The sequence below is a fragment of the Podarcis filfolensis genome (assembly GCF_964270895.1).
Source record: "Podarcis filfolensis genome assembly, chromosome: 10".
Taxonomy (NCBI): Eukaryota; Metazoa; Chordata; class Lepidosauria; order Squamata; family Lacertidae; genus Podarcis; species Podarcis filfolensis.
In genome coordinates, this window is record NC_139612.1 from 8,694,788 (window position 1) to 8,720,551 (window position 25,764).

The following is a 25,764-nucleotide window of genomic DNA, read 5'->3' on the forward strand; positions in this document are numbered from 1 at the left end:
GTCACGGGGATTTGAACCACCGACCTTCAAATTGTAGTGGGATACAAATTTTAATAAAATAAGATAGCCAGTGTAATGACTCACTAGGAGACCTTGGTTCAAACTCCCACTGAATCTGTCACTTGCCTTCTCTCAGTCTAAGCTACCTCATAGTCTTGTTGTCAGCCTAACATGGGTTAACTGCCCTCTAGCACTGAGCATCGCTTAGAGCAGAGCTTTCCCGACTTTCCATGTTGTTGACACACTTTTTAGACATGCTCCCGTAGGAGCATGGGGAGCTTTCACGCGACCCACCTACACACTGCAGCCAACACACTAACATGTCATGACACACAGTTTGGAAAACTCTAAACTTAGAGGACGGATGGAATTGATGTGATATTGGAAATTATTTTTTGCATATCCCTTTTTCGTTCACACTAAAGCCTTGGCAAAAAAAAAAAAAAACCGATGTGCAAATGAAATCTTGGCAATGCAAGTAAGGCACTGAACATATTGGTTCATGATGTATAAACTGAGAATTGCCATTTCTTTAGGTTCGGTGGAATCTTGCTCGGAAGAAAAGGCAAAAAAGGTTAAGTCGGAGTATGAAAAGAAGCTCCAATCCATGAATAAAGAGCTGCAGAGGCTTCAGGCTGCTCAGAAAGAACACGCACGATTACTTAAAAATCAATCTCAGTATGAAAAACAACTGAAAAAATTGCAGCAGGATGTGGCAGAGATGAAGAAAACAAAGGTACTTTTTTTTTTTTTAAGCACAGAATCCAATGCTGCACGTGTCTACCTGAACAATGAACTATATCCCCTGGCATTATGGATTTATTTTTCCTGCTTAAAAAGGAGTGTCAAAGTTGGTCAGTTCAAGACTGAAATTATTCTCCATTTTGGTCATCTAGTTAGGATGACCGCTTACCAAGTAGTAACTTTCTGTGGTATACAGTTTCTTGGAGAAGCTATTTATTTTGTAAGCGTTCACCCAAATGGTGAGGAGAGTTTCTTCTCAAAGATGCCTTGCTTCCTTGTATTTCTGGCTGGGTGCAATTGCATGACACTCTCACTACGAGGGCAGAGACTGCAGGCAACTCTGCCCTCCCACTTTGCAAACAGTTGCCTGAATTCACTCCTGCTAACTGTGGAATTCAAAAATGTCTCAGAAGACGGTCCTGTTACCTAACTGCTTGTTAGCGTTAAGGATGCAAATCACATTGCAACAATATTCTCCAAGAGAATAATTACAATGAAGAATTATTAAGTACAGTGGTACCTTGGGTTACATATGCTTCAGGTTACATACGCTTCAGGTTACAGACTCCGCTAACCCAGAAATAGTGCTTCAGGTTAACTTTGCTTCAGGATGAGAACAGAAATTGTGCTCCAGCGGCGCGGCAGCAGCGGGAGGCCCCATTAGCTAAAGTGGTGCTTCAGGTTAAGAACAGTTTCAGGTTAAGTACGGACCTCCAGAATGAATTAAGTACTTAACCCGAGGTACCACTGTATGGTAAAAGGGCATCAGCCTTATAGCAAAAATAAAAAAATAAAAGCAGCTTTCTCCCACGAGATCTGAGTGTGTGAAAAGCAAAGCTGCATTTTAAAGGTGACCAAATAATTTTATACAGGTTCGTCTGATGAAGCAAATGAAAGAAGAGCAAGAGAAAGCCAGGATGAATGAATCTAGAAGAAATAGAGAGATTGCTCAGCTGAAAAAGGAGCAGCGAAAACGAGAGGTGATTAATAAATATATCTACTGCAGTTTTTTTTATCTTGTATGAATTTCAAAAGCTCCCGAAAGCTCTGTAAAGGTTTTCAGGTGTTGACACGTGCTATTTTATTACTGCTTTAGCAATGAATAGCTGGATTGAATTTGGTTGACTACTCATTGTACTAAGTCAGCAACGAAAGTAGAATAATGTTTTCAGCTGATATGTTTCTGCAAGGTATTTCATATGGTATTGGTAAGCAGTTAATTCAAGGGGCTGGCTTGCTAACACGTTAGAGAAAGATTTCAATCCTGTGCATACTTATTTGGGAATAAGCCTTTCAAAGATAGTGGAACGATAGGACTTTGCTGTTCTTGTTCTTGTATGTGAAGTGGGATTACTATTTAATGCTTACCCCTATAAGCATTAAACCTGGGTTAAACCACAGAGCCTAAGACTTGCCAATCAGAAGGTCAGCGGTTCGAATCCCCGCGACGGGGTGAGCTCCTGTTGCTCAGTCCCAGCTCCTGCCCACCTAGCAGTTTGAAAGCACGTCAAAGTGCAAGTAGATAAATAGGTACCGCTCTGGCGGGAAGGTAAATGGCGTTTCCGTGCGCTGCTCTGGTTCGCCAGAAGCGGCTTAGTCATGCTGGCCACATGACCTGGAAGCTGTATGCCGGCTCCCTCGGCCAATAAAGCGAGATGAGCGCTGCAACCCCAGAGTCGGCCACGACTGGACCTAATGGTCAGGGGTCCCTTTACCTTTATAGAGGAAAAATCAACAAATGTCCCCCTTCCTTGGCTGGTTGTACCAATTAAGTGAATGATGGTATTGAGAGAATTGTATCTCATCATCATCATTTTATTTATATGCCGCCTTCATAGTTAAAGCAACGCTCGAGGCGGCTTACAGCATGACAAGATTTACATAATTACCAACTTAACAAAAGTCATAAACAATAAATAAAGCACATCAAAAGGTACACAACCAAATGGAAATTTCCCCCCACATAAATCATAAAATCTAAAACAACATTAATATCAATAAGAATTTAAAATGACATAGATAAAAAAACCACAATTTTTAAAAGTATCCAAATCCTTGATTTCTTATTGGCTTTTCTTTACAGCATCAGCTAAAACTTCTGGAGGCTCAGAAGAGGAATCAGGAAGTTGTTCTGCGCCGGAAAACAGAAGAGGTGCCGGATGATTTCAGTGTTGCAATTAAGTGCAAGCTATTATTTGAGATTCCTATAATTTGTACATTAAATAGGTCCTTATTAGACACTGTTGTCTCGCTGCTTTAGGTTACAGCTCTTCGTCGGCAGGCAAGACCTTTGTCTGATAAGGTGGCTGGGAGAGCAAGCCGGAAGTTGAGTCTGCCAGAGCAGGCTAATCACGAACCAAGTTCTAGTGTGCCATCGGTAGACAATGAAGGATCGAGAGCAGCGTCACAACAGAAGATGCGAATACCCGTAGCAAGGGTCCAAGCATTGCCAGCGGCCACAACCAATGGAACCAGGTAAGGATGGGCAAACCTGTTATTGTCTTGCTACTTTTGTAGTCTTGTCTTCCTGTAGACATAAAAAACCATCATTTTCCAACTCCCACGGGAGGATTTATGGTGCTGTGTTATAATCCTGGATGTGGATGGGTTTGGGGTGTGATGGGGAGCAAAGGAGAAGGCAGGTTGTGCAACAACAGTGGTGATCGCATGGGAGTGAGAAGAGAGCACAAGTGATGGTTTAAAACAGGGGTCAGCAAACTTCTTCAGCAGGGGGCTGGTCCACTGTCCCTCAGATATTGTGGGGGGGGCGGACTATTTTTTGGGGGGGGAAACGAACAAATTCCTATGCCCCACAAATAACCCAGAGATGCATTTCAAATAAAAGGACACATTCTACTCATGTAAAAGCACGCTGATTCCCGGACCGTCTGCGGGCCAGATTTAGAAGACGATTGGGGCGGATCTGGCCCTCAGGCCTTAGTTTGCCTACCCATGGTTTAAAACAATGACAGATGTTTGAGTAAAGTACCTTCATACAATTGAATATTTGAGATCTGCTCCTTTATCTCTCTAACATGAGGCAGCTGAAGGAGTAGTTTGAATACAGTGAGAAGGACACTGAAAGGAAACAAGTGGCTGTTTTAAGCAATCTGCAATACTGAACACACATGATGTAAGATTTTTTGAAAAAGAGTCGCACATCCCCCTCAAATTTCAAATATTAAAAGTGTTCTCTTTTATGATTACTGGTACTGAAAAAAATTTTTTTGGATTTTATGTGAACAACGTTAATCTTTGAATTGCTTGCAGGAGTAAATATCAAAGAAAAGCGATGACCACAAGAGTTTATACCTCCAAGGGAGCGAGAATGAAGTGGCAGTTACTCGAACGGAGGGTGACTGAAATCATTATGCAGAAAATGACCATATCCAATATGGAGACTGACATGAATAGACTACTTAAGGTAGGGCTTTCTTTCTTTCTTTCTTTCTTTCTTTCTTTCTTTCTTTCTTTCTTTCTTTCTTTCTCACCCCTTCAGCTACTTGCAACATCTGGGAAAATGCCACTTTTCTATTGGGTGAAAAATAAAGTACTTTTGCCCTGGTCAATGCATGTACGTCCATCATGTTGAGACATGATACTGTTTTTGCTAGTTTTGGCATGCGAAAAAATGGACCTGGAAAATCTAAAACCACCATTGAATTTTCATATTACCTCCAGCTTTCACATAGCTTTTCAGTGGAACCTGTTTATATATTGAGTTTCCAGTCATTAAGTGTATATTAATTAGCTATGTACATGCATGTATGAACCGCCCTTTAATGTGTCTTCCTCCCACAGAAATGCAATGAAAAGTCATGTCTGCTTTATCTCATTTAATATTCTACTGTAAAACATTTGGCTGGCCGATTTTCACAGCTTGTGTTTCACATACACATTTTAATTACAGCAACGTGAAGAACTTACCAAAAGGAAAGAGAAGCTTTCCAAAAGGAGGGAGAGAGTTATCAAAGAAGGTGGCCCAGAGACTGATAAAAACATCCACAACATCAATGAAGAGATGGAGTCACTGACTGCAAATATAGATTACATCAATGACAGTATTTCTGACTGTCAAGCTAATATTATGCAGATGGAGGAAGCAAAGGTATGTCAGCCCTTTTGTGAAAGTATTATGTTCAGGTAGGGAATTTAAATTTCTTTTTATTCAGCTATTAATTGTACTCTGCAGTTTTCTGCATGTATGTGCTGTACGTATTGCATGCAAATTAAAATATCAGAGCCAGGTTTTGTTGCGTTTATGAACTAGATTAAAGATCTAGGTATAATTTTCATTTCTACGGTTTCATAATAATAAGTAAGTGAACACCCTCCTACATAGCTATGCAAGGCTGCAACCGTATAAGCGCTTGACTGTGAGTAAGCCACATTGAACACAACTTCAAACATGCGTAATATTGAACTGTAAATTATGGACTGTCTCTCATCCTTTCCCAATTATGCATTTTCAATATATTTTGCTTGAAATATCCTTATGCTTACATATAGCTGAATGTGCTGAAAATTTGGCGCTTAGTTGATTTTTGCAAGTCCGAATAATCATATCTCTTAAAAGAAGCTTTGCTTGTGCTACTTTTCTAAATGTTCTGGCGTAATAGAATTCACTTTAATTTTGAAAAGTCCCTATCGGAATAACACTCCCATAGCCATATAGCAGAATACACCATGCAAAAGGGTGGGCTGAATGAATCCCAAGCCGGAATTAAGATTGCCAGAAGAAATATCAACAACCTCTGATATGCAGATGACACAACCTTGATGTCAGAAAGCGAGGAGGAATTAAAGAACCTTTTATTGAGGGTGATAAAAGGAGAGTGCAAAATATGGTCTGAAGCTCAACATCAAAAAAAAAAAAAAAAATGAAGATCATGGCTACTGGGCCCATCACCTCCTGGCAAATAGAAGGGGAAGAAATGGAGGCAGTGAGAGATTTTACTTTCTTGGGCTCCATGATCACTGCAGATGGTGACAGCAGTCATGAAATTAAAAGAGGCCTGCTTCTTGGGAGAAAAGCAATGACAAACCTAGACAGCATCCTAAAAAGCAGAGACATCACCTTGCCAACAAAGGTCCGTATAGTTAAAGCTATGGTTTTCCCAGTAGTGATGTATGGAAGTGAGAGCTGGACCATAAAGAAGGCTGATGGCCGAAGAATTGATGCTTTTGAATGAAGGTGCTGGAGGAGACTCTTGAGAGTCCCATGGACTGCAAGAAGATCAAACCTATCCATTCTGAAGGAAATCAGCCCTGAGTGCTCACTGGAAGGACAAATCGTGAAGCTGAGGCTCCAGTACTTTGGCCACCTCATAAGAAGAGAAGACTCCCTGGAAAAGACCCTGATGTTGGGAAAGATGGAGGGCACAAGGAGAAGGAGACGACAGAATGAGATGGTTGGATAGTGTTCTCGAAGCTACCAGCATGAGTCTGACCAAACTGCGGGAGGCAGTGGAAGACAGGAGTGCCTGGCGTGCTCTGGTCCATGGGGTCACGAAGAGTAGGGCACAACTAAACGACTAAACAACAACAACGGCCATATAGCATTCACGTGATTTTTCCCCCCTGACTAATCACTCTGCTGTCTTTGATTTATGCAGGAAGAAGGAGAGATTCTGGATGTCACTGCGGTAATCAATGCCTGCACTCTAACAGAAGCTCGGTATCTGCTTGACCATTTCCTTACAATGGGCATTAATAAGGTAACACACCTGGTGGGAACCCTGTTTTGTCTTGTACTGGATTACTGTTGCAGGGGCTAATGGCTGGGTGACATCACTGGATCTTCACAAGCATGTTAGACTTTAAAACGGTATAGTCCAAAAATCTGCTTTGAGACAGATTTGGGAAGTGCATGGGGGATGTTGGAGGGAGGAAGAGAGAAACCAAAAGTCCCATTGTAATGGGAGGCATTGTAGAATGGTGCCCAGTATATACAGTAACCCCCCTCTCACACCCTAAGAATTATATACAGTCATACCTCGGGTTACAGACGCTTCAGGTTGTGTATTTTCGGGTTACGGACGCGCCAAAACCCGGAAGTACTGGAACAGGTTACTTCCGGGTTTTGGTGCATGCGCAGAAGCGCCGAATTGCAACCCGCGCGTGCGAAGACGCGCCGCTGCGGGTTGCGAACGTGCATCCCTCACGGATCACGTTCGCAACCCGAGCGTCCACTGTACAGCTATGGGAAAAAGAAAGTACACCCTTATTGAATTCTGTTGTTTTACATACGAAGACATAATGGCAATCATCTGTTCCCCAGCAGGTCTTAAAATTAGGTAAATACAACCTCAGATGAACAGTAACGGACAACATATTACACCATGTCATTATTTCTTTTAACAGAAATAAAGCCATTTTTTGGCCCAAATGATTCATGTCAACAGGAAAGCTTCTTGCTAGATTGGAAAAGTTATTTGCCCATTTGCAAGACTTTATCTCTGGTGTACATTGAGGGGGAAATGGTTTCTATGGGTCATTTCCCCACCCCCTTGGGTGTTGAAAGTATTTCTAAATGTTGATATTCACGTTGGTTTTTCACAGTATGCGGGACAGCCCAGGGCCAAAGGTTACAAATTGTGTCTCCGTAAAGGAAAGTTCACATACAGATAATGCAATGGTAGCAACACATCCATTGGTTTATAGCAGGGGTGGCCAACTCCCAAGAGACTACCATCTTTTCACAGAGTTAAAAACTGGCAGTGATCTACCCCCTTTTGGGGGGTTCAGGGCAAAGTTGTTGAGCTTTGGGGAGAGCCAATGATCTACCAGTGATCTACCACAGACACCCAGCGATCTACCAGTAGATCACAATCTACCTGTTGGACATGCCTGGTTTATAGGATGGCACCCCATAGATGCAATAAATATCTATGCCCGTCCACTTACACAAAATTATTTGGAATAGATAATCAAGCTTTTTTTTTTTTTTGCATCTTTAACAGGGTCTCCAAGCAGCTCAAAAGGAAGCTCAGATTAAAGTACTTGAAGGACGCCTCAAACAAACAGAAATTACCAGTGCAACACAAAACCAGCTGCTGTTTCACATGTTGAAAGAGAAGGCAGAATTAAATCCTGAACTTGATGCTCTACTAGGCCATGCCTTGCAAGGTGATTTGAATCCTCTGCAAAATGGAATTATACTGCATGCTAGATTTGCCGATGATGCATGTTTTATTAGGTGTGTTTCAAATAAGGTGCTTTGTGAATAGATGCTGTACTTTTTGTGCATGTAAAGGTATTCCCCCCAAATAACAGTGCGCCCAGCAATGAAAATCAGGAAATCTCATCGTTAATCACTGTTTTATAGCTTGAATTCAATATTTGGGTAATTTAAAAAACAAAACAAAATTAGGTGTCTTACAAATTGGAATAATTTAAAAATAAAATTCTTAACTTCTCTTATTAAAAAACAAAACTTGTGATGTGTACTTTATGGCATCTATTCTGCTAGTTCTGATAGGTTTAATCTGATTATAGTGTAACATAGGACTCTCTTATTTCCCACTCTGCAAATGGATTGGTTTTGATTGGAGTGTTGCTTTTTGTTTCCTCCTCGCTGTTGTTTTACACAGACCTAGATAGCGTTCCGCTGGGTAAGTATATGTAGCTTTCTGTGTACCTCACAGCTGCATGTGATACTAATGATACACGTGTACACTAACTGGCGCATCTTAGAACGTACGCATACATAAAAGTTTGCATGCACTGTTTAGGAGATACGCTCAGAGTCCTCTTTCCTTAGATACAAACTTCTTACAAAATATTGGTTGTAACAACTCAGACAGGCACGAATGCAAACAGTGTGAATGTACTTAAAAGCTTTTTGTTGTTCACCCGGGATGCTGTGGCTGATACACTATCTGCTGATACATTTATGTGCTGCTCTCTTTTACTGTAGCTGTAACACACATAACCATTTTTCCCCAGAAACCCTCCCCCCCACATTAACTCTAAAACTCATTTTAGCAACACAGAGACGATGAGTGCTTTATAGGAATCTTGTTTTAAAATTCATGTGTTAGGGTGAACCTGGCATATCAAGTTGTGTATTGCATAGTTAAGCAATGGCTATAACTCAGTACGTGCCAATGGGCAGTGAAAACATTCATACTGAATTGCAAAACAGGTGTGTGGTTTTCTGGTTTTTTAAAATTGCCATACAGTAATCAAAGAAAGCTACTGGTCAGGCTATTCTGTTCAAATTTATTTCATCGAGATGTATAGCCTCCTCCTTGTTAGTGTCCGTTGCATTGATGGCCTGAAGGCAATCTGGAGAGCTGGAGCTTATGTCAAGCTCCTCAACCACACTATTTTAGTGCCATACTACATAAATATATGAATGGGTCAAGGTTTGCTCCATGCGTACCCATTAGAATGCAGTCTCAAGTTAATGTGGTGCTGTGCTTTAAAGGGTGTCTGTTTCTTGGCCCCTAAAACTGAACCCGGGACGAGACTTGGAGTAGATTTCAGGCTCACATGCTCCTACCCTTAGTATGTGAGTAGAACAATTAGCAGAAGGTTCTTCGTCTTCCACAGTTCAGTGGCTCCCTTGTCCTTCCAGTCGTAGGGAAGGGAGCGTGTGAGCTGGAAGCACAGTGTCTCTATCCCAAGTTACAATCCTGGAGCTAAGTAATGAGCAGACATATCTGTTATGTACTGAAGTTCTCACCCTGGGCCAGCAGGGGGATACTGTAGATAGTTCAGGTCCAAATATGCAAATAAGGGATCGAAAGTGACGTTCAGTGATTGGCTAGTTACAGAAAATGGTTACTGTTGCATTCTAGTGGAGCTCTATATAAGCAGGCTGACTGAACCCTTCAGTTCAGTTCAGTTCAGTTCTGTTCTGGTCTGTGAATAAACAAGAGCTGTTTGAAGAATCGCTGTATCGTCTGATAAGTTCACCCACAACTTAACAATATCCACAGTCTTCCAGGAGATAGGGATGAGTAAGAAGAAGTAGACAACTGTGGGGTGTGTGGAGCAAAGAGAAATAGTACAATGAGAGATGTGGGTAACATGATGCTTTGAGGATAGGCAAAGACTGTCTGAATGGTGCAGCTGGACCCCTTACAACCTTGGCCCTAGCAGTTGCCTTGTGCATGTGCTGATTCCAGGTACTGACTTTGGTGTGTTATGGTGAATATAGTTCCATTGGTAAAACCAAAGTAGCTAGACATCTGTTCAATCTGGTTTACCAAGTGCCTTATTTGAGTGGCAGCAGGTTAAGGACCCCAAAGGACCCTAGAGACATCACAGTTACCTTTTTGTCTTGTCTCCCCACTGTTCTCTCTATACGTTTCTGAAATAAGCTTGGTATACATTCAGTGACGGGTGGTACATTTTATTATGGGCTCGTCCATTTGGCATTTTCCTGCATGCCGGCGTATTTATGATGTATTGTGGCTGTAATTGACAAGCATGCTAGTGTTTCTTGTGTGAGCAGATGAATAGTTCTCACTGGCACTGTTTGTTGCAGGTCCCATTTCATCTTACATAGCTTTTCTTCCTTCCTGTTCCCTCTATAGATGTTGTAGATGTTTAGGAAGCTGTTGTGTAAATGTAGAGTAGTGAAATCATCTCGCTTTATAGGGCCCAAATGGTTGTTTGTCTGTCAAGTGCAGTTTTTTGTCAAAGTAGAAGCTAAATGAATGCAAAGTAGAATACACCCCATTTATCTTTCTCACTGCCCCTCAACTCAATATTTATTCAGAGCCATAATGAAAAACGGGTATACAGGGATATTATATGTCTATGCCTAATATATTATGCCTGTCCTTCCTGCTTTCCTAGTGATACATTTATAATTTTCCTATGTGATGGTTAGGCAATTCAAAACAAAAAACAAACAGAAAACCTATTCTTCCTGGGCATTTGGGGAAAGTAAAGAAGTCAAGCAAGTGGATTCAGCATCAGGGACATTGTGGGAAACTAGTTCAGTTTAACTCTTACCTTAAGTAAAAAATGAATTAAGTGTGAGAGTTTAATATATGGAAGGCAGTGCATATTATTCTTGTTTTGGGTAATATGAGGAGCCTTTGGGGTAGATATATGCTGCGTGTGAAACTGTCTAACAAAATAATGACTTTGGGAATTTTCCAGAAAATGTGGAAGATAGTACTGATGAAGATGCTCCTTTGAATAGCCCTGGGGCAGAAGGAAGGTGAGAAAAGAACATAAACAGTAACCAATAGCTACCTCTAAAATGGCTTTTATTTGCAATGAATTAATGTGACCCTCTCTTGGAATTTTCCTTAACCAGTTCTAAGCAAACTGAGGAATGAGCAATTTGGCAAGGAGCTAACTCTCAAGAATGGTGAACTTCCCCCTCTAACTAGCTCCAACCCTTGGCTTATTTTCACATATCCATAAACCAGGAGGCCTGGCTTTAGCCCCGTCTCCCAGATAACTGAATGAAAAAGAACCTCGAATCTCTTTATCTCCCCTACAGTGGCTGCTTCACCGACTTCCTGGGCCAATCACACCCTTTGTTTGTCCCGCCTCTACATACTCCGGAAACAAACCCAAAATTTGGGGCCATGTCAGACATGCCTACTCTTCACTTGAAGATGGTTTTGATAAGTTTCCTATCCTTTTTGAAGAGCCCTGGGGTCCTCAGAGCCCCAAGGTGTTGCCTTCACTTCAGACACTGTCTGGTGGCTCCCTTGCTCTGCCAGTCTGGGTACCCTTTCCTTCACCTCTCGCTTTAAATGTCTGTTTTGCAGCATAGTGGCCTTCCCCAAACCTTTCTCCTACATCTTCAGGCTTGCCAGTCTCTTGCCTCCTCCTCTGTGGCAAATCTTCCTTATCACTCTCCCTCTCTGCTGTCTCACCTTTTCTTTTCCCCTCTTCCTTCCTGCTATACTCTGTTCTCCTTCTCCCTCAAACCATCTTTCCTTCCTCACTCACCCCATTCTCACCCCAGGTTCCCTCTCCCCTTGCCCTGAGACCTGCCTCAAACATATCAGCAGCTTCCCTTTCCTCCTGCTGCTGGGAACAACATATAGAGCCTTTCCTCGCACCCATCTCATTTTCCGGGCCACCCAGTCCACCTTCAGGCTGATGAAGTGTACCGTGCACTATGATCTTCCAGCGACTGTAGCGTCAAGTGAAGCCTTGCATATTTGAACTAGCCTAAAGTCAGCTCAAAAGTCGTAGTTAGAAGAAAGCTATGTGCTTGGGTGAGAGAAGTTTGTTTATTTATGTGTAGGTATTAACCATGAAATAACACTCAAAGCTGTCTCACTGTAGCTGCTGCCATGGCTAGCTGCCCAAGGAGGGAGGGAGTTGCCTTGTTTATCAGAGATCCCCACTAAATTGCTAATTTCGTTTACAGTTCTTTATCTTCAGACCTCATGAAGCTTTGCGGCGAAGTCAAGCCTAAAAACAAGGTAAGATGTGTGGATACTAATATAGCAGTCTTTTGTGCAGTTATAGCATCTTCTGTCACCTCCTTCCACCCCCACCCCCAAAATACAAGTACCGCTTAAACAATTTTTGCAACCTTTCTGGTTTGCTTGACACCAGGAGCCCATCTATGGCTTAGTGATTCTCTAACTTCATTCTCTAACTTCTGCTCTGCTGTTACCTCAAAATGGCTGCTTAGTTTTTTAAGTTGACCTTTCTTTTTCTTTTTTCCTTTTGCTTGACACCAGGAGCCCATCTATGGCTTAGTGAGAGATTAAAATGAACCTGAGAGAAGTGAAGAGGCTGTGAGCTCTGATATTGTACAGCCTTAGTTTGGCTTAACAAGTTGTACAAATCAGCTCCCCCCTAAAAAACAGAAATGTCTTTTGCACTAAGCTTGGGTTTTTTTTGCATTGCATGTGTCTGTCAGCAGTCTACAGCGAAACTAGGGAGGCTTCTAAACTTGCTTTGGGAATCCTGATTCTGGCCAGGTACTGAAGGTGAATCTGGAAGTAGATCTGGCTTAGTAATGGTGACAGATTTTTTTATATATATAACAAAGTAAAATGGAGCAGATTGGTATTTTTAAATTGTAGTCAGGCAGGGTTTAGGGATAAGGACTCTGGGACCCAGTACACATACAATATATGCAAACCGTTTGGTGCTTCATGCAAAAGTGTTTTTATTCTCCTCTTCCAATTGATTGCAGGCCCGCCGTAGAACGACGACCCAGATGGAATTGCTTTATGCTGATAGCAGTGACCTATCTACTGACATAACCCTTGAAGTCAGTGCAGACAGCACAGCTATGGCTGGCCCTCTTCCGCCTCTTGCAGAAGCTCAGGAAGGTGCAGTGAACATTGACCTGAGAGAGCCTGCTGTTAGGGATAGAGAGGCCTCGCAGGCAGCCTTGCCTTCTAAGACTGGCGGCATGTAAGTTTCACACAATGCACTAACTTTCGTTTGGCATCCTAACATGCATGATTGCTAGGATAGCAGCGACCCGTGGCTTTTTATGAACTCTGCCTGGAGTGCTAATTAGGATCTCATCAGGGAAAATCTGTCGCCGGCGTCATTCTCTAACTTCTGCTCTGCTGTTACCTCAAAATGGCTGCTTAGTTTTTTAAGTTTCTTTTTCTTTTTTCCTTTTGGTAAGCACTAATTCATGTACCATAAGCCCCAGTTTCTGCAAGATATATATATATATATATTAGTGCTGTTGTAAAACCAAATTGTTTTAAAGTCTATCTGGAATACTTTGAATGGAGTGGATCCATTAGATCAGGGATGTCCAACAGGTCGGTCGCGATCTACTGTTAGATCCCCGTGATGTTTTGGTAGATCGTGGTCCTTCTCTAGCTCCCTTTCCTCTGCGTAGGTAAATCTGATTTCTGCCCTGCCCCCTTGTCCTGCTCTCCATTGTGGTTTCAACTCAGGAAGGGAAGACGGAGCTTCCATGTCATCCATAGCGATGTTTTTGTGAGTGACTTAACCCCTAGTTCCCTTGCCTTCCCCCCCCCAAAAAAACGGAACTCCCTTCTCCAAAGAAGCCTGCACCTTAATCCCCCCAAAACAGAGCTTTTCTCCTCCCCAAAAAAGCTCAACAACTTTGAACTGCACCCCTAAAAAGACAGGGGTAGATCACTGCCAGATTTTAATTCTGAAAGTAGATCGCAGTCTCTTGGGAATTGGCCATCCCTGCATTAGATCATATCTGATGTGGCTCTTCTACTCATTTGATCTGCTCATATGATCCAGCAGAAGCACCCACTTGCTTAGATAGCAGGCCCCTGAAAATCTGATCCTGAAGGCTGAGAAGACGCTCTAAAACTGTATGGAAGGTTGTGGCAGAGGCTGCCCTTTCTTTTAAGTTACTAGAGGTCTCTGCTAGGTGACGTCGGTCCACAAACAGAATGGAAACATTGGCCTTCTCCCCACTGAAGTGAACTTCCGTTAAGTGTTTTTAAAATATCTTGGGACCTTACCAATATCATATTCCATTTTTGCTGCTGCATGTGATAGCTCAGCACACAAAAAGTCGAAACTGACAGCTTAGGCGAACGCCCCGTGAAGCGAAGCGTTCTACTTGTTTTCCAAACATGAGCTGCATTCTTTATGTAAATAGTATTGGTTAATTAAGGTTCATGAGACTGCTGTTAGCAGTTAGCAGGTAAAGGGACCCCTGACCATTAGGTCCAGTCGCAGACGACTCTGGGGTTGCGGTGCTCATCTCGCTCTATAGGCCGAGGGAGCCGGCGTTTGTCCGCAGACAATTTCCGGGCCACGTGGCCAGCATGACTAAGCCGCTTCTGGCGAACCAGAGCAGTGGTCGAAAACGCCTTTTATCTTCCCACCAGAGCGGTACCTATTTATCTACTTGCACTTTGACTTGCTTTCGAACTGCTAGGTTGGCAGGAGCTGAGACCGAACAACGGGAGCTCACCCCGTCGCAGGGATTCGAACCACCGACCTTCTAGGCTCTGTGGTTTAACCCACAGCGTGTAGGAATCTTATTCCTGCACCACACAGGAATTTTGAACTAGATAATGTAAAATAACACAGAACTTTTTAGATACAAATCCTTCACATATATGAGGAAGATCTTGGTAAAATTAACTAAATTGCAAACAGTGAAAAATATGTGTAACTTCCTGTATTAATCTACTTGCTACAATAAAGCTATTGATTCTTTTTGCAGCAGCAAGCAGCTCAGAATGATTTCTAATAATTTCACTTTTTATGCATGTTGCTTGTGGCAGTAAGCATTAGAATGCTCCTGGGAGGCACTGTTATTAACAGTCTTGGCTTCAATGCTTTTGCAACCACTCTTTAAAAAAATGCTTTACTCAGGGTAAACAGTAGAGTGTAAAGACTGAGAACCCAGCAATGATCTTCGAGCATCACACAACTTACAAAAATCAGTTATTTTGCCATGGAATCCAGGGTTCAGGTAATTCCCCCCTGCAACTGCTGCAATTTTTAACACATTTCTTTAGTTTTGGAGGTCAGTGTACTGATTCCCTTTGCTCCAGTGCAATATTTGTTTGCTTTTAGTTTCCACAACAAATGCAAAAGTGTTTAAAATGGGTTGATTTACTGAGAACCACTTTATTTATTTTAGGGTGTACACCTAAGATGCTTAAAGTCAGGGTTGGGGAATCTCTGACTCACCTGCCTAATCAGGGCCACCAGTTCCCCCCTCCCCATTTGGCCCATGAGGCCTTTTTGGGTCAAGCCATGCCCACCTGCCCCACACATGATGTCATGTATGACATCACTGAGCAAGAGGTCATAAATGATGTCACGTGTGGACCAGGTAAGGGCAAGGTTCTGGGAAAATGGCATTTTCAGAGATTGAAAGGGTGTCTGTAAAGCTTTGAAAAGGGCTTCTGAAGACCCCTGTGGACCAAAACATCACTGTGTCGTCAAGCAATTTGCAGGTAGGCGACTCTGCTTGTCTTTGCCTTAGTCCCTTATCTTCATAGCATTATTTCCAGAGGCTGGCCATCTTAGTAAAAAGGTAAAGGCACCCCTGACCATTAGGTCCAGTCGTGGCCGACTCTGGGGTTGCGGCGCTCATCTCACTTTATTGGCCGAGGTAGCCAGCGTACAGCTTCCGGGTCATGTGGCCAGCATGTCTAAGCCGCTTCTGGCGAACCAGAGCAGCGCACGGAAACGCCATTTACCTTCCTGCTGGAGCGGTACCTATTTATCTACTTGCACTTTGACGTGCTTTTGAACTGCTAGGTTGGCAGGAGCAGGGACCGAGCAATGGGAGCTCACCCCATCGCGGGGATTCGAACCGCCAACCTTCTGATCGGCAAGTCCTAGGCTCTGTGGTGCCCTTGGCCATCTTAGTATGTTACATCAAAAACAAGAAAGGGTCTTGTGATACCTTAAAGATCTAACACATTTAATCAGGCGCACTCCACAGGAACCTATGCCACAATAAATTTGTTAGTCTTTAAGATGCCACAAGACTTCATTATGGCATTATGGCCACAACGCAGAAGTTCACAACAAACAATGGTTAATCAAAACCAGAAGTAAAAGCTTCTGAATTTCAGCACACCCAACAAACTGTGGATAATTTTAGCCATATTTTTATTTGAAACAAGCCGACTTCAAACCACGGTTTCCTGTCTCCTCCTTGCAGATGCCTTGTTCTACAGTTACTTCACATATCAGCTCAAAAATTAAAGGTGTGACTACTTACAAGTAGATGAAAGGTGGCCTCTTAGATCTCCCTCCCTCTGAGGTGAAAAAATACTTGTGTCTGGGATGTACCACTCAGACTGCAGTGATTGGCTGTTCCTCCATCAAAAGTAGAAAAAAGCTTCCTATATGTAAACATGAAACCTAAATATTGGGAAGGGTGCCTAGTTTAGAGAATTTCATCTTGGCATCTAGGGAGAGATCCCGCCTATGCCTGCATTTTATTCTATATATAGTTTTGTATTTAATATTTAATTAGTTTTTATTTTGTATACTGCCATGTTTTTTAATGTGCACATCACTTTGATACTTAAGTAAAGAGGTCATATAGAAATTATTTTAATTGGGAATGGAGAAACTCCAGGTGTTGTTTGGACTCCCAACTCCCATTGGCCCCAAACTGCATGGTCAATGGTGAGGGATAATGGGAATTCTCTCTTGGCAACATCTGGTGGTTTATAGACTTTAGGTAAAGGAAAAGGACCCCTGACCATCAGGTCCAGTCGTGACCGACTCTGGGGTTGCGGTGCTCATCTCGCTTTATTGGCCGAGGGAGCCGGCATACAGCTTCTGGGTCATGTGGCCAGCATGACTAAGCCGCTACTGGCGAACCAGAGCAGCGCACAGAAACGCCGTTTACCTTCCAGCCAGAGCGGTACCTATTTATCTACTTGCACTTGACGTGCTTTCGAACTGCTAGGTTGGCAGGAGCAGGGACCGAGCAACGGGAGCTCACCCCGTTGCGGGGATTCAAACCGCCGACCTTCTGATTGGCAAGTCCTAGGCTGTGTGGTTTAACCCACAGCGCCACCCGCGTCCCATAGACTTTACTTACCCATTATAGACTTTACTTACCCATTCAGGAATCAAGTGATAAGCAATGCACATATGAACCAGCTCTGACTTGCAACTGAATATATACAAAGCTTCCATTGAAATCTTGTGACTGGGGTGAAATGAAGTAGTAATTTGGAAACTTGGACAAAGATGGCATGGACTTTAGATGTCGTACATGAAGAACAGTCAGAGTAGCTGGACAAAGGGAACTCGAAAGCACCTAATGCCATTCTGCTGGTTTTTTAAATGCATACTTGTGAATTTACCTCAAAACATGTTTATTCGTTTATTTATTTTTGTCTGCTTCTGTTGCATAGAATTGGAACTCAGAGTGTAAAAAGAAAGAAAATAAAATACAGTGAAGAGAATAAGAAATAGGCGATGTTTTCTGTTCTCTCAGGTCTAGGCAGTCATCTCTGACAGAAAAGAAACTACCAGAACCCTCACCTTTATCAAAGAGAAAAACCTATGAGAAATCTCCAGATAAACCAAAGTCAAAAGAGCAAAAACAGTAAGATATATATGTATAGATATTGTATATTAATAAACATTGTTGCTTGAGAGTTACAAATATTGAAGGCATTGTTGTCAAGATAAAATGTACGCCACCTGGAGCTCCTTGGAAGAAAAATGGGATATAAATGCAATAGATAAATAGTTGTTTTCCTTCAAGAAGGTGCTTTTCATTGCATTGAATATCAATGCAACCTCTATCATTATTTGTTTTTTTTAAGGCTTCAATGTCTTTGAAAGATTCACAGCCCTATATTTTTCATCCTTGAATTCTTTCATTTTACTCCGCCCTTTTCTAGGTATTGCTTAATTTTAAAAAATCAATAAATGTTTGAGTACACTGCCATCTTGTGGCCAGCAGATTTTAAAAAATAACTGTGTAAGGATTATATTTCTGTTCTGCCAGGGGAGCATGCAAACTGCGTTTCTTGATTAAGCAAGCAGGGCACCAATGAGTTGTTCTGAGGCATGTTTCATTAGTTTTTTTTTAACCTCTCTAACAATTTCATTTTCTTTTTTTCTTTTTCTTTTAATTTGAAGAGGCTTTTAATGTTTGATTTTTTTCTTGTAGCTCAGATTCTGGAACCTCAGAGGCTAGTCTGTCACCTCCTTCCTCCCCACCAAGCCGGCCCCGTAATGAACTGAATGTTTTTAGTCGTCTCACTGTTTCTCAGGGAAACACATCAGTTCAGCTGGATAAGTAAGTCGCAAAGGGAAAGACCAGATTCCCATATCGCCCAAGGCGCACATAATAAGCCGAAAACATAGCTACAAAATGTTAATGTTCTGGCTCTCTCTGGCCAGGGACTGAAAGTATAATTGCTATTTCTCCTCTTGTTTGTCCCCACTCCCAACCCCTCAAAGTAGCTTTTTAGAAATGGCATGGAATTGCCACGGTTCCATCTCTTGTTTCCTGATGAATCTTATTTATTGTGCTTCTATATGAGTTAAAGGTAAAGGGACCCCTGACCATTAGGTCCAGTTGTGGCCGACTCTGGTGCTCATCTCGCTTTATTGGCCGAGGGAGCCGGCATACAGCTTCCGGATCATGCGGCCAGCATGACTAAGCCGCTTCTGGCGAACCAGAGCAGCGCACAGAAACACTGTTTACCTTCCCGCCGGAGTGGTACCTATTTATCTACTTGCACTGCATGCTTTCGAACTGCTAGGTTGGCAGGAGCTGGGACCGAGCAATGGGAGCTCACCCCATCGCGGGGATTCAAACTGCTGACCTTCTGATCGGCAAGTCCTAGGCTCTGTGGTTTAACCCACAGCGCCACCCGCGTCCCTTCTATATGAGTTATATTCCCTCTAAACCAGGGCTGGGGCCTGCTCATGAGGCTCAGGGAGAAGGTTGCTTCAAGGCAGTAGACTCCAGAAAGCTGAGAAGGGCACTGCCATTGCGTACTCGCCACCCAACCACCCACCCACCGCTGCCTGATCCTCTCTGTCTTTCTTTTACCCCAGCCCATCTCAAGGCAGTTGTGGGGCCGGGTGGCCTTTTCAGCTTCCACCGTCTGTTTTTCCATGCCGTGTCCTTTTAAGTCTCAAGAGTACTTCTTTGCTAGGCTCAACAGCACAGCGACTCGGTGGGTGTCAATATTCTTACAGTTAGGGTGTTCCTACACAGATGAATTTTCCAGGTGCTCTTATTCAGCACCCATAAACAACATGTCTTAGGGTAAAAAAAATAAGATAATTCCTTCTAGTAGCTCCTTAAAGGTAAAGGTAAAGGTAAAGGGACCCCTGACCATTAGGTCCAGTCGTGACCAACTCTGGGGTTGCGGCGCTCATCTCGCTTTATTGGCCGAGGGAGCCGGCATACAGCTTCCGGGTCATGTGGCCAGCATGACTAAGCCGCTTCTGGCGAACCAGAGCAGTGCACGGAAATGCCATTTACCTTCCCGCCAGAGCGGTGCCTATTTATCTACTTGCACTTTGATGTGCTTTCGAACTGCTAGGTTGGCAGGAGCAGGGGCCGAGCAACAGGAACTCACCCCGTCACGGGGATTTGAACCGCTGACCTTCTGATCAGCAAGTCCTAGGCTCTGTGGTTTAACCCACAGCGCTCCCCGCGTCCCTAGTAGCACCTTAGAGACCAACTAAGTTTGTCATTGGTATGAGCTTCCGTGTCTGCATGCACATGAAGAAGTGTGCATGTACACGAAAGCTCATACCAATGACAAACTTAGTTATCTGAAGAAGTGTGCATCCACACGAAAGCTCATACCAATGACAAACTTAGTTATCTGAAGAAGTGTGCATGCACATGAAAGCTCATACCAATGACAAACTTAGCTGGTCTCTAAGGTGCTACTGGAAGGAATTTTTTAATTTTTTTATTTTGTTTCGACTACGGCAGACCAACACGGCCACCTACCTGTAGCTATGTCTTAGGGTAGAGCTGTTGGCATAGGATACGACCCAGAGGGGGACATCTCAATGCCGCTAGCTTCCAAGTGTTATTTTTCTCATGTGACGACATATTTGAGTTGATCCAGAATCTCTCTTGCAAGATTGCTGAACTTCAGACGCTGCCCAGTTTTGTTTAACTCTCAGCTTTTGATTGTAGGCTGGTGGCTTTTTTCTTTTTTTACTCCTGTTGCTGATCTTTCTGCTGTTGCGATCTAATGTTTTCCCCGGCAAGTCTGCAGCTACTATACATATCTCTAACAGCTGCTTGCAAATGTCCCCGTAGATTAAACCCATGCTTGTAGCTGTTTTATATACCAGCTAAAAGTAGTAACCGTTCTAAAGCTGCCAATACACTAATGGAAATTCTGGATTGTATCCAACTAAGTTCTGCTCAGAGTACATCCACTGAGAACAATGAACCTGTGCTAACTTTAAGGACTCATTTCAATGAGTAGTAGACATACTACTCTGAGTATGGCTAAATTGGATACAACCTATTGACATTTATGGCTGTTTGTATGCTTTGAGCTTTAGCAATTGTAACCCAGAATCACAATTTTGGCACGTTAGATTTCTTATCAAAATGAAGGCTTCAATATCCTTAATTGTTAAAGGAATACTGCTATGTTTTAAATCCGGATGATTTTTAAATCATTGCAAAGTGAAAAGCAAAAATAACATGACCAAATCTCAATTTAGTTTTTTTGGGGGAAACACACATCTTTTTTATTTTAAACTAGATAACTGTAATTTTGAACATGGTTCCAAAGCAGATACCAGCACCCTTAGATTCCCCCCACCCCCGCTCATAATGCATGCACAAATTAACATAAACGCAAGCAGGCACGTTGCAGCCATTTTATCAGGATCTCCCCCAACCGAGTTCTGTAAGAATTCTTGAGGAAGCTGGAAATGGCTTTCACAAGAGTCTCTATGATATGAACAGTAACTGGGGAAAGATACAGATTTTGCGGCTCACTCCCCCAGAGTTACTAAACTCAGTAAAGTCTGCAAACTGGTGCAGCCTCCTTACATAGCGATGCGATTGTTCATTCTTTTTGCAATGGAATCTTTACTCTGCTGATGCCTGTATTCTTTTTCCGTAATCCTACCACCGTTCATTGTAGGTCTGATGAAAGTGATTCCTCTCTCTCGGAGGTACACAGGTACTCTCTCTTCCTCCTTTCCATCTTCTGGAATCTTATTGATATGTTTAATACCTTACTGCAGTTCTTAAGTTAACTAACTCTTTTCTGCATGGCTTTCTTTATTCCGTGTCCCCTCCGAAACATTCATATGTTCCTTGCATCATTTTATTTTTATTGTGATGGAAACGTAAAACATTTGGTGTGGGTTTTTTCTTTGTCCAGCATGTGTACTTTTTATAGCATTCAATGGGCAGAAATTTGTGTGTGTGTGGTTCACTTCTTTTTGTTTAGACACATTTTTTCTTTCTTTTAAATCCCTGGAAAACACAATAGGTCAATATGCACCTTTTTTGTTGTCCTCAATCTGCTTTGTTGATAGCGAAAAGCTATATTGAACTGTGTGGTAAAAGTCAGGTGTTTTTTTCCGTATATCCTGTGCCGTTGTTCACAATAATATTGTATTCTAAAGATGGGCAGAATAACATATCTGAAGGGAAAAATCTGTTTCACCAAAAAAGAGCAAATAGCAGTAATTACTAGCATTTTTATTTCCTATAGCTTAGGTACTGAGCAAAGACTGTTTTTCCTTTCTATAAATAAAGAGGCTAGGAGATATATAAGCAACTTCTAAATGAGCCAAAAACAGAAAGCGATAGGAGTTCCATTTCTTATTATCCTGAATTCAGATTACATGTTCAGACAAACTGGCCCTGTATGCACTATACATTTACAGCAGTGTCATACTACTTTAAACATCCATCGCTTCTCCCCCCCACCCCGCACCAAATCCTGGGATTTATAGTTTGTTCCAGGTGCTGAGTGTACTTAGGAAAACTCTGTTCCCCTCAAAGATCTACAACTCCCAGAGTGGTTGAACAATCAATAATCCCTCTTCCCTGGGAACTGTAGCTTTGTGTGGGTAATAAAAGTAAAGGGGACTCCTGACCATTAGGTCCAGTCGTGACCTACTCTGGGGTTGCAGCACTCATCTTGCTTTAGTGGCCAAGGGAGCCGGCGTACAGCTTCCGGGTCATGTGGCCAGCATGACGAAGCCGCTTCTGGCGCATGGAAACGCCGTTTACCTTCCTGCCAGAGTGGTACCTATTTATCTACTACTACTTTGATGTGGTTTCGAACTGCTAGGTTGGCAGGTGCAGGGACCGAGCAATGGGAGCTCACCCCATCGCAGGGATTCGAACTGCCGACATTCTCATCAGCAAGGCCTAGGCTCTGTGGCTTAACCCACAGCGTCACCCACGTCCCGTGAGGGGAATAGGGCTCTCTTAAGTACACTCACCACCCTTAACAAACTACAGTTGCCAGACGCTTTGAGCGAAGCCATGGCTGTTTAAAGCTGTAAAAGTATAGTGCGATGGGGCCATGGGTAGGATCAACTGTATTCTCATATTTTTCAGCTGTGTGTGAGCTTTTATATTGCACACACAGCTCCTCTGCCTGCAACAGCTCCTCCATTCGTTTAAACCGAGGAAGCAGGTCAATGTGTGCATCTCTCAGCACATTCCACTTTTCCTCCTTGATGTTTGTCACAATACTCTGGACAGTCATCCCTCTCTCTCTCTCCAGTACGGTCATTTGTAAGGGTTTCCTTGTAGTTGTTGTTTTTATGTTAGTTTATTGCGTATCAGCCACACAACCTATTCTTTGCCCCTTTCAAGGATATATGTAACCTCTTCTCTGCTGTGTCACCTGAGAATTCTGCTGAAGTCTTCTACTCTTCTCTTTATTGCCGATACCTGGTTTGCACTATGCATGTCTACAGTCCACTTTAGGGTGTGTGTGGGTTTTTTTTTTAAGCAAGCAACGTCACTGGGCTTTCAATAGGCATCTCTGCACTCCTTTATTGTGTCTGAAATGCTGGAGCTTCAAAGCAACAGGGAATTCAGTTTCTCCCTTGTTCGAAAGCAATTGCATTTGTAAGGAAAATCTGGAATTGGGTCTGGTTCTTCCTTAAGTGCCACATCAGGTTAGAAGACTAAATGCTCCATGTGCTGCATGCATCTACCCTGACTATACATTTCTCGCCAGGATAACTTCAACTGCATTTCTCAAAATGTATATGCTACTCACTTCCTTCTGACTTTGCATCCAATTTAATACCTTCTCTTCACTTAAATTAAATTTAACACACACACACACACACACACACACACACCACACACAGAACTCACCTTTCTGCCCACTAAGGAGGTTTCAAGGGGTATTGGTGTCCCCGTTTGACAGGATAGAATACATGTTAGCTGTGTCTTAACTACTGTTGATTCTGCCATGGATGCAACGCTTTTGTTAACGGAACCCAAAACTGCATGCAGACCAAAAGTCAATTTAGTTCAGGGATGAGGAGGAACCTGTTGCTCTCTAGATGTTGCTGGTCTTCAAGTTGCCTCATTCCTGATCATTAGCTATGTTGGCTGGGACTGATGGGAGTTGAATACCAACAGCATTCAGATGGTATGGGGTTCTCCATCCCTGGATCAGTTTTTTATGTATCCAGTCAGTCTAAGCACCCATTCATACTTCCAATTTCTGTAAAGGCTAAACCCTTCATGGAAAAGTGAGTTGGAAACCTGGGAAATTTTCCTCACCTGAAACGGCCTCTATGAGAAAATAAGCAAAGGCATCCTTCTATCCCACATGGACGATTCCTTCATGCATTTATTTGTGCAGTTTCCCTGCTACCTTTCTGCCCTGTCAGGGACCCAAAGAGATGAACCAAAACAGAACGCAAGAATCCAACAATATTATACAGTGGTACCTTGGTTGTCTAATATAATCCATTCCAGAAGACCATTTGACTTCTGAAATGTTAGACAACCGAGGCGCAAAGGGCTGGCTGCAAGTTCAATTGGAAAAATTGAATAACTCACAGCGGAAGCCGTTCCACTTCCGAGGCACGTTCGAAAACGGAAGCAATTACTTCCGGGTTTTCGGTGTTCGGGTTCCGAAACGTTCGGCTTCCGAGACGCTCAAAAACCAAGGTACCACTGTAAAAGTCATAATCGGTGGCAGACCTTGGGGTCTCGAATTTCAGCAGTGACCTGTGTGACACCAAAATTCAGGGGTCCCCTCCTCTCATGCTCCATTCTAAATCATAGCTGGGGCATTCCCTATGGTTCCCCAAGGCTCTGAACCCAGTTCGGTGTGTTAATGTGTGAAATGGTTCCCTGCTGGAAATCCATGGCAGCAACAAATTCTAAGACGACCAGTCCTTGTTCCAGACAATTGAGCTTGTGATCTGATTCGTCAGGGCTCTCACTGTGTTCTTAAACAAGGGCTGCTCAAGGTTTAAAGCAAGCACAGGGTTGCCAAGCAGGTTGAGTACATAGCCAGGTAAACAGAGTACACATAGAAGCCCTCACATCTGAGGGTTGTGGGGTCCACTCTGGCTTGCAATGGAAACATTCCATGCTAAAAGCAACATGCAAGCTGCTTTCAACATGATGAACATTCCCTGAGCTCTGCTTCTGCTTCCCAAGTCAGCTGCCTCCTGAACTGCCCATTTGGTTGAGTTGGCCCTGAAAGCAGTAATTTTTAAATTTAATGCAACAAATTGTAAGAGACCAGATGCATGGAAAAATAAACATTTCCCTTCTATGCATATGAGTGTAGCAGAATTCACATGACTTTAATCTAGCTGCTTTCTTGCAAACCAAGCAGTACTACAGGAATCAAACCAATAAGGGCTAAATTCAACCAGAGCCAATAGTTAAATGTCCTGAAACAAGCCTCTGAAAATATGAAGGGGACACCAGCTTTGAAACAGATCCTGGCACAGAGAAAAATTGTACCGCAAATTGTTTCCAGTGGGCAGAAATTGGCATCGGCTCAAATTTGAATCCCATCAACAATTGAGCTAAAGGTGTGGCCTTAAAAACGTCAAACACAGCATGTATGACATTATAAAATTAGGACCTTTCATTTGGGGGAAAAACGCATCACAATTTTAATGAAGGTTTTTTTCTACCACATATTCTTATTCAGCTGACCATGTTCTAGATGAGCTGGTTTCTCTGGCACAGAATTTGGATCTGTATGAGTGGGTGGTCTGGATTGCAGAAGGCACCCAATGCCCTAATCTGATGGAATTCTGGAAAGTCTCAGAATTCTGGAGTTGGAAGGAACTGTGAGAATCCCCTGCAATGCAGGAATCTTTCACCTAAAATGGGGCTCAAACCCAGAACCCTGAGATGTGATGTTCCTCAGCTTTTGCAGAGCAATGCCAGTGGGTGCTCTTGGCTCAACAAAATTATCAGGGTTGACCGTCAGTGCTAGTGGTGGAAATGTCCTTTGTGGCAGGAGCAGAATACCTGAACTTGCAGTCTGCTGTATATAAATAGGTCAACACATTTGCCTGCCTTATTCTACAGATCCCTGTAAGATCTCTCAGGAGCCTAGCAGGGTGGGGAAAATGTATGATGTACGATGGAGAAATGACCTGTCACAAATTCTA

The 25,764-nt window shown here is 42.8% G+C and overlaps 1 protein-coding gene across 16 annotated transcripts in view; it reads left to right on the forward strand.

Annotated features, from left to right (window-relative positions):
- The window catches only part of KIF21A (kinesin family member 21A), a 100,034-nt gene that overhangs the window by 63,979 nt on the left and 10,291 nt on the right, over positions 1–25,764 (forward strand). For 2 of the 16 annotated variants that reach the window (XM_083574911.1, XM_083574902.1), the window contains 15 exons: positions 537–736; positions 1,617–1,724; positions 2,828–2,896; positions 3,005–3,219; positions 4,015–4,168; positions 4,655–4,852; positions 6,360–6,461; positions 7,707–7,872; positions 8,337–8,357; positions 10,864–10,924; positions 12,098–12,152; positions 12,878–13,101; positions 17,621–17,731; positions 18,305–18,433; positions 21,276–21,314. In XM_083574911.1, the coding sequence (XP_083431037.1) occupies positions 537–736; positions 1,617–1,724; positions 2,828–2,896; positions 3,005–3,219; positions 4,015–4,168; positions 4,655–4,852; positions 6,360–6,461; positions 7,707–7,872; positions 8,337–8,357; positions 10,864–10,924; positions 12,098–12,152; positions 12,878–13,101; positions 17,621–17,731; positions 18,305–18,433; positions 21,276–21,314 (1,852 nt within the window). The remainder of the gene's footprint in view (positions 1–536; positions 737–1,616; positions 1,725–2,827; positions 2,897–3,004; positions 3,220–4,014; positions 4,169–4,654; positions 4,853–6,359; positions 6,462–7,706; positions 7,873–8,336; positions 8,358–10,863; positions 10,925–12,097; positions 12,153–12,877; positions 13,102–17,620; positions 17,732–18,304; positions 18,434–21,275; positions 21,315–25,764) is intronic. The other 14 variants (XM_083574915.1, XM_083574912.1, XM_083574904.1 and 11 more) reach the window with 7 other exon arrangements.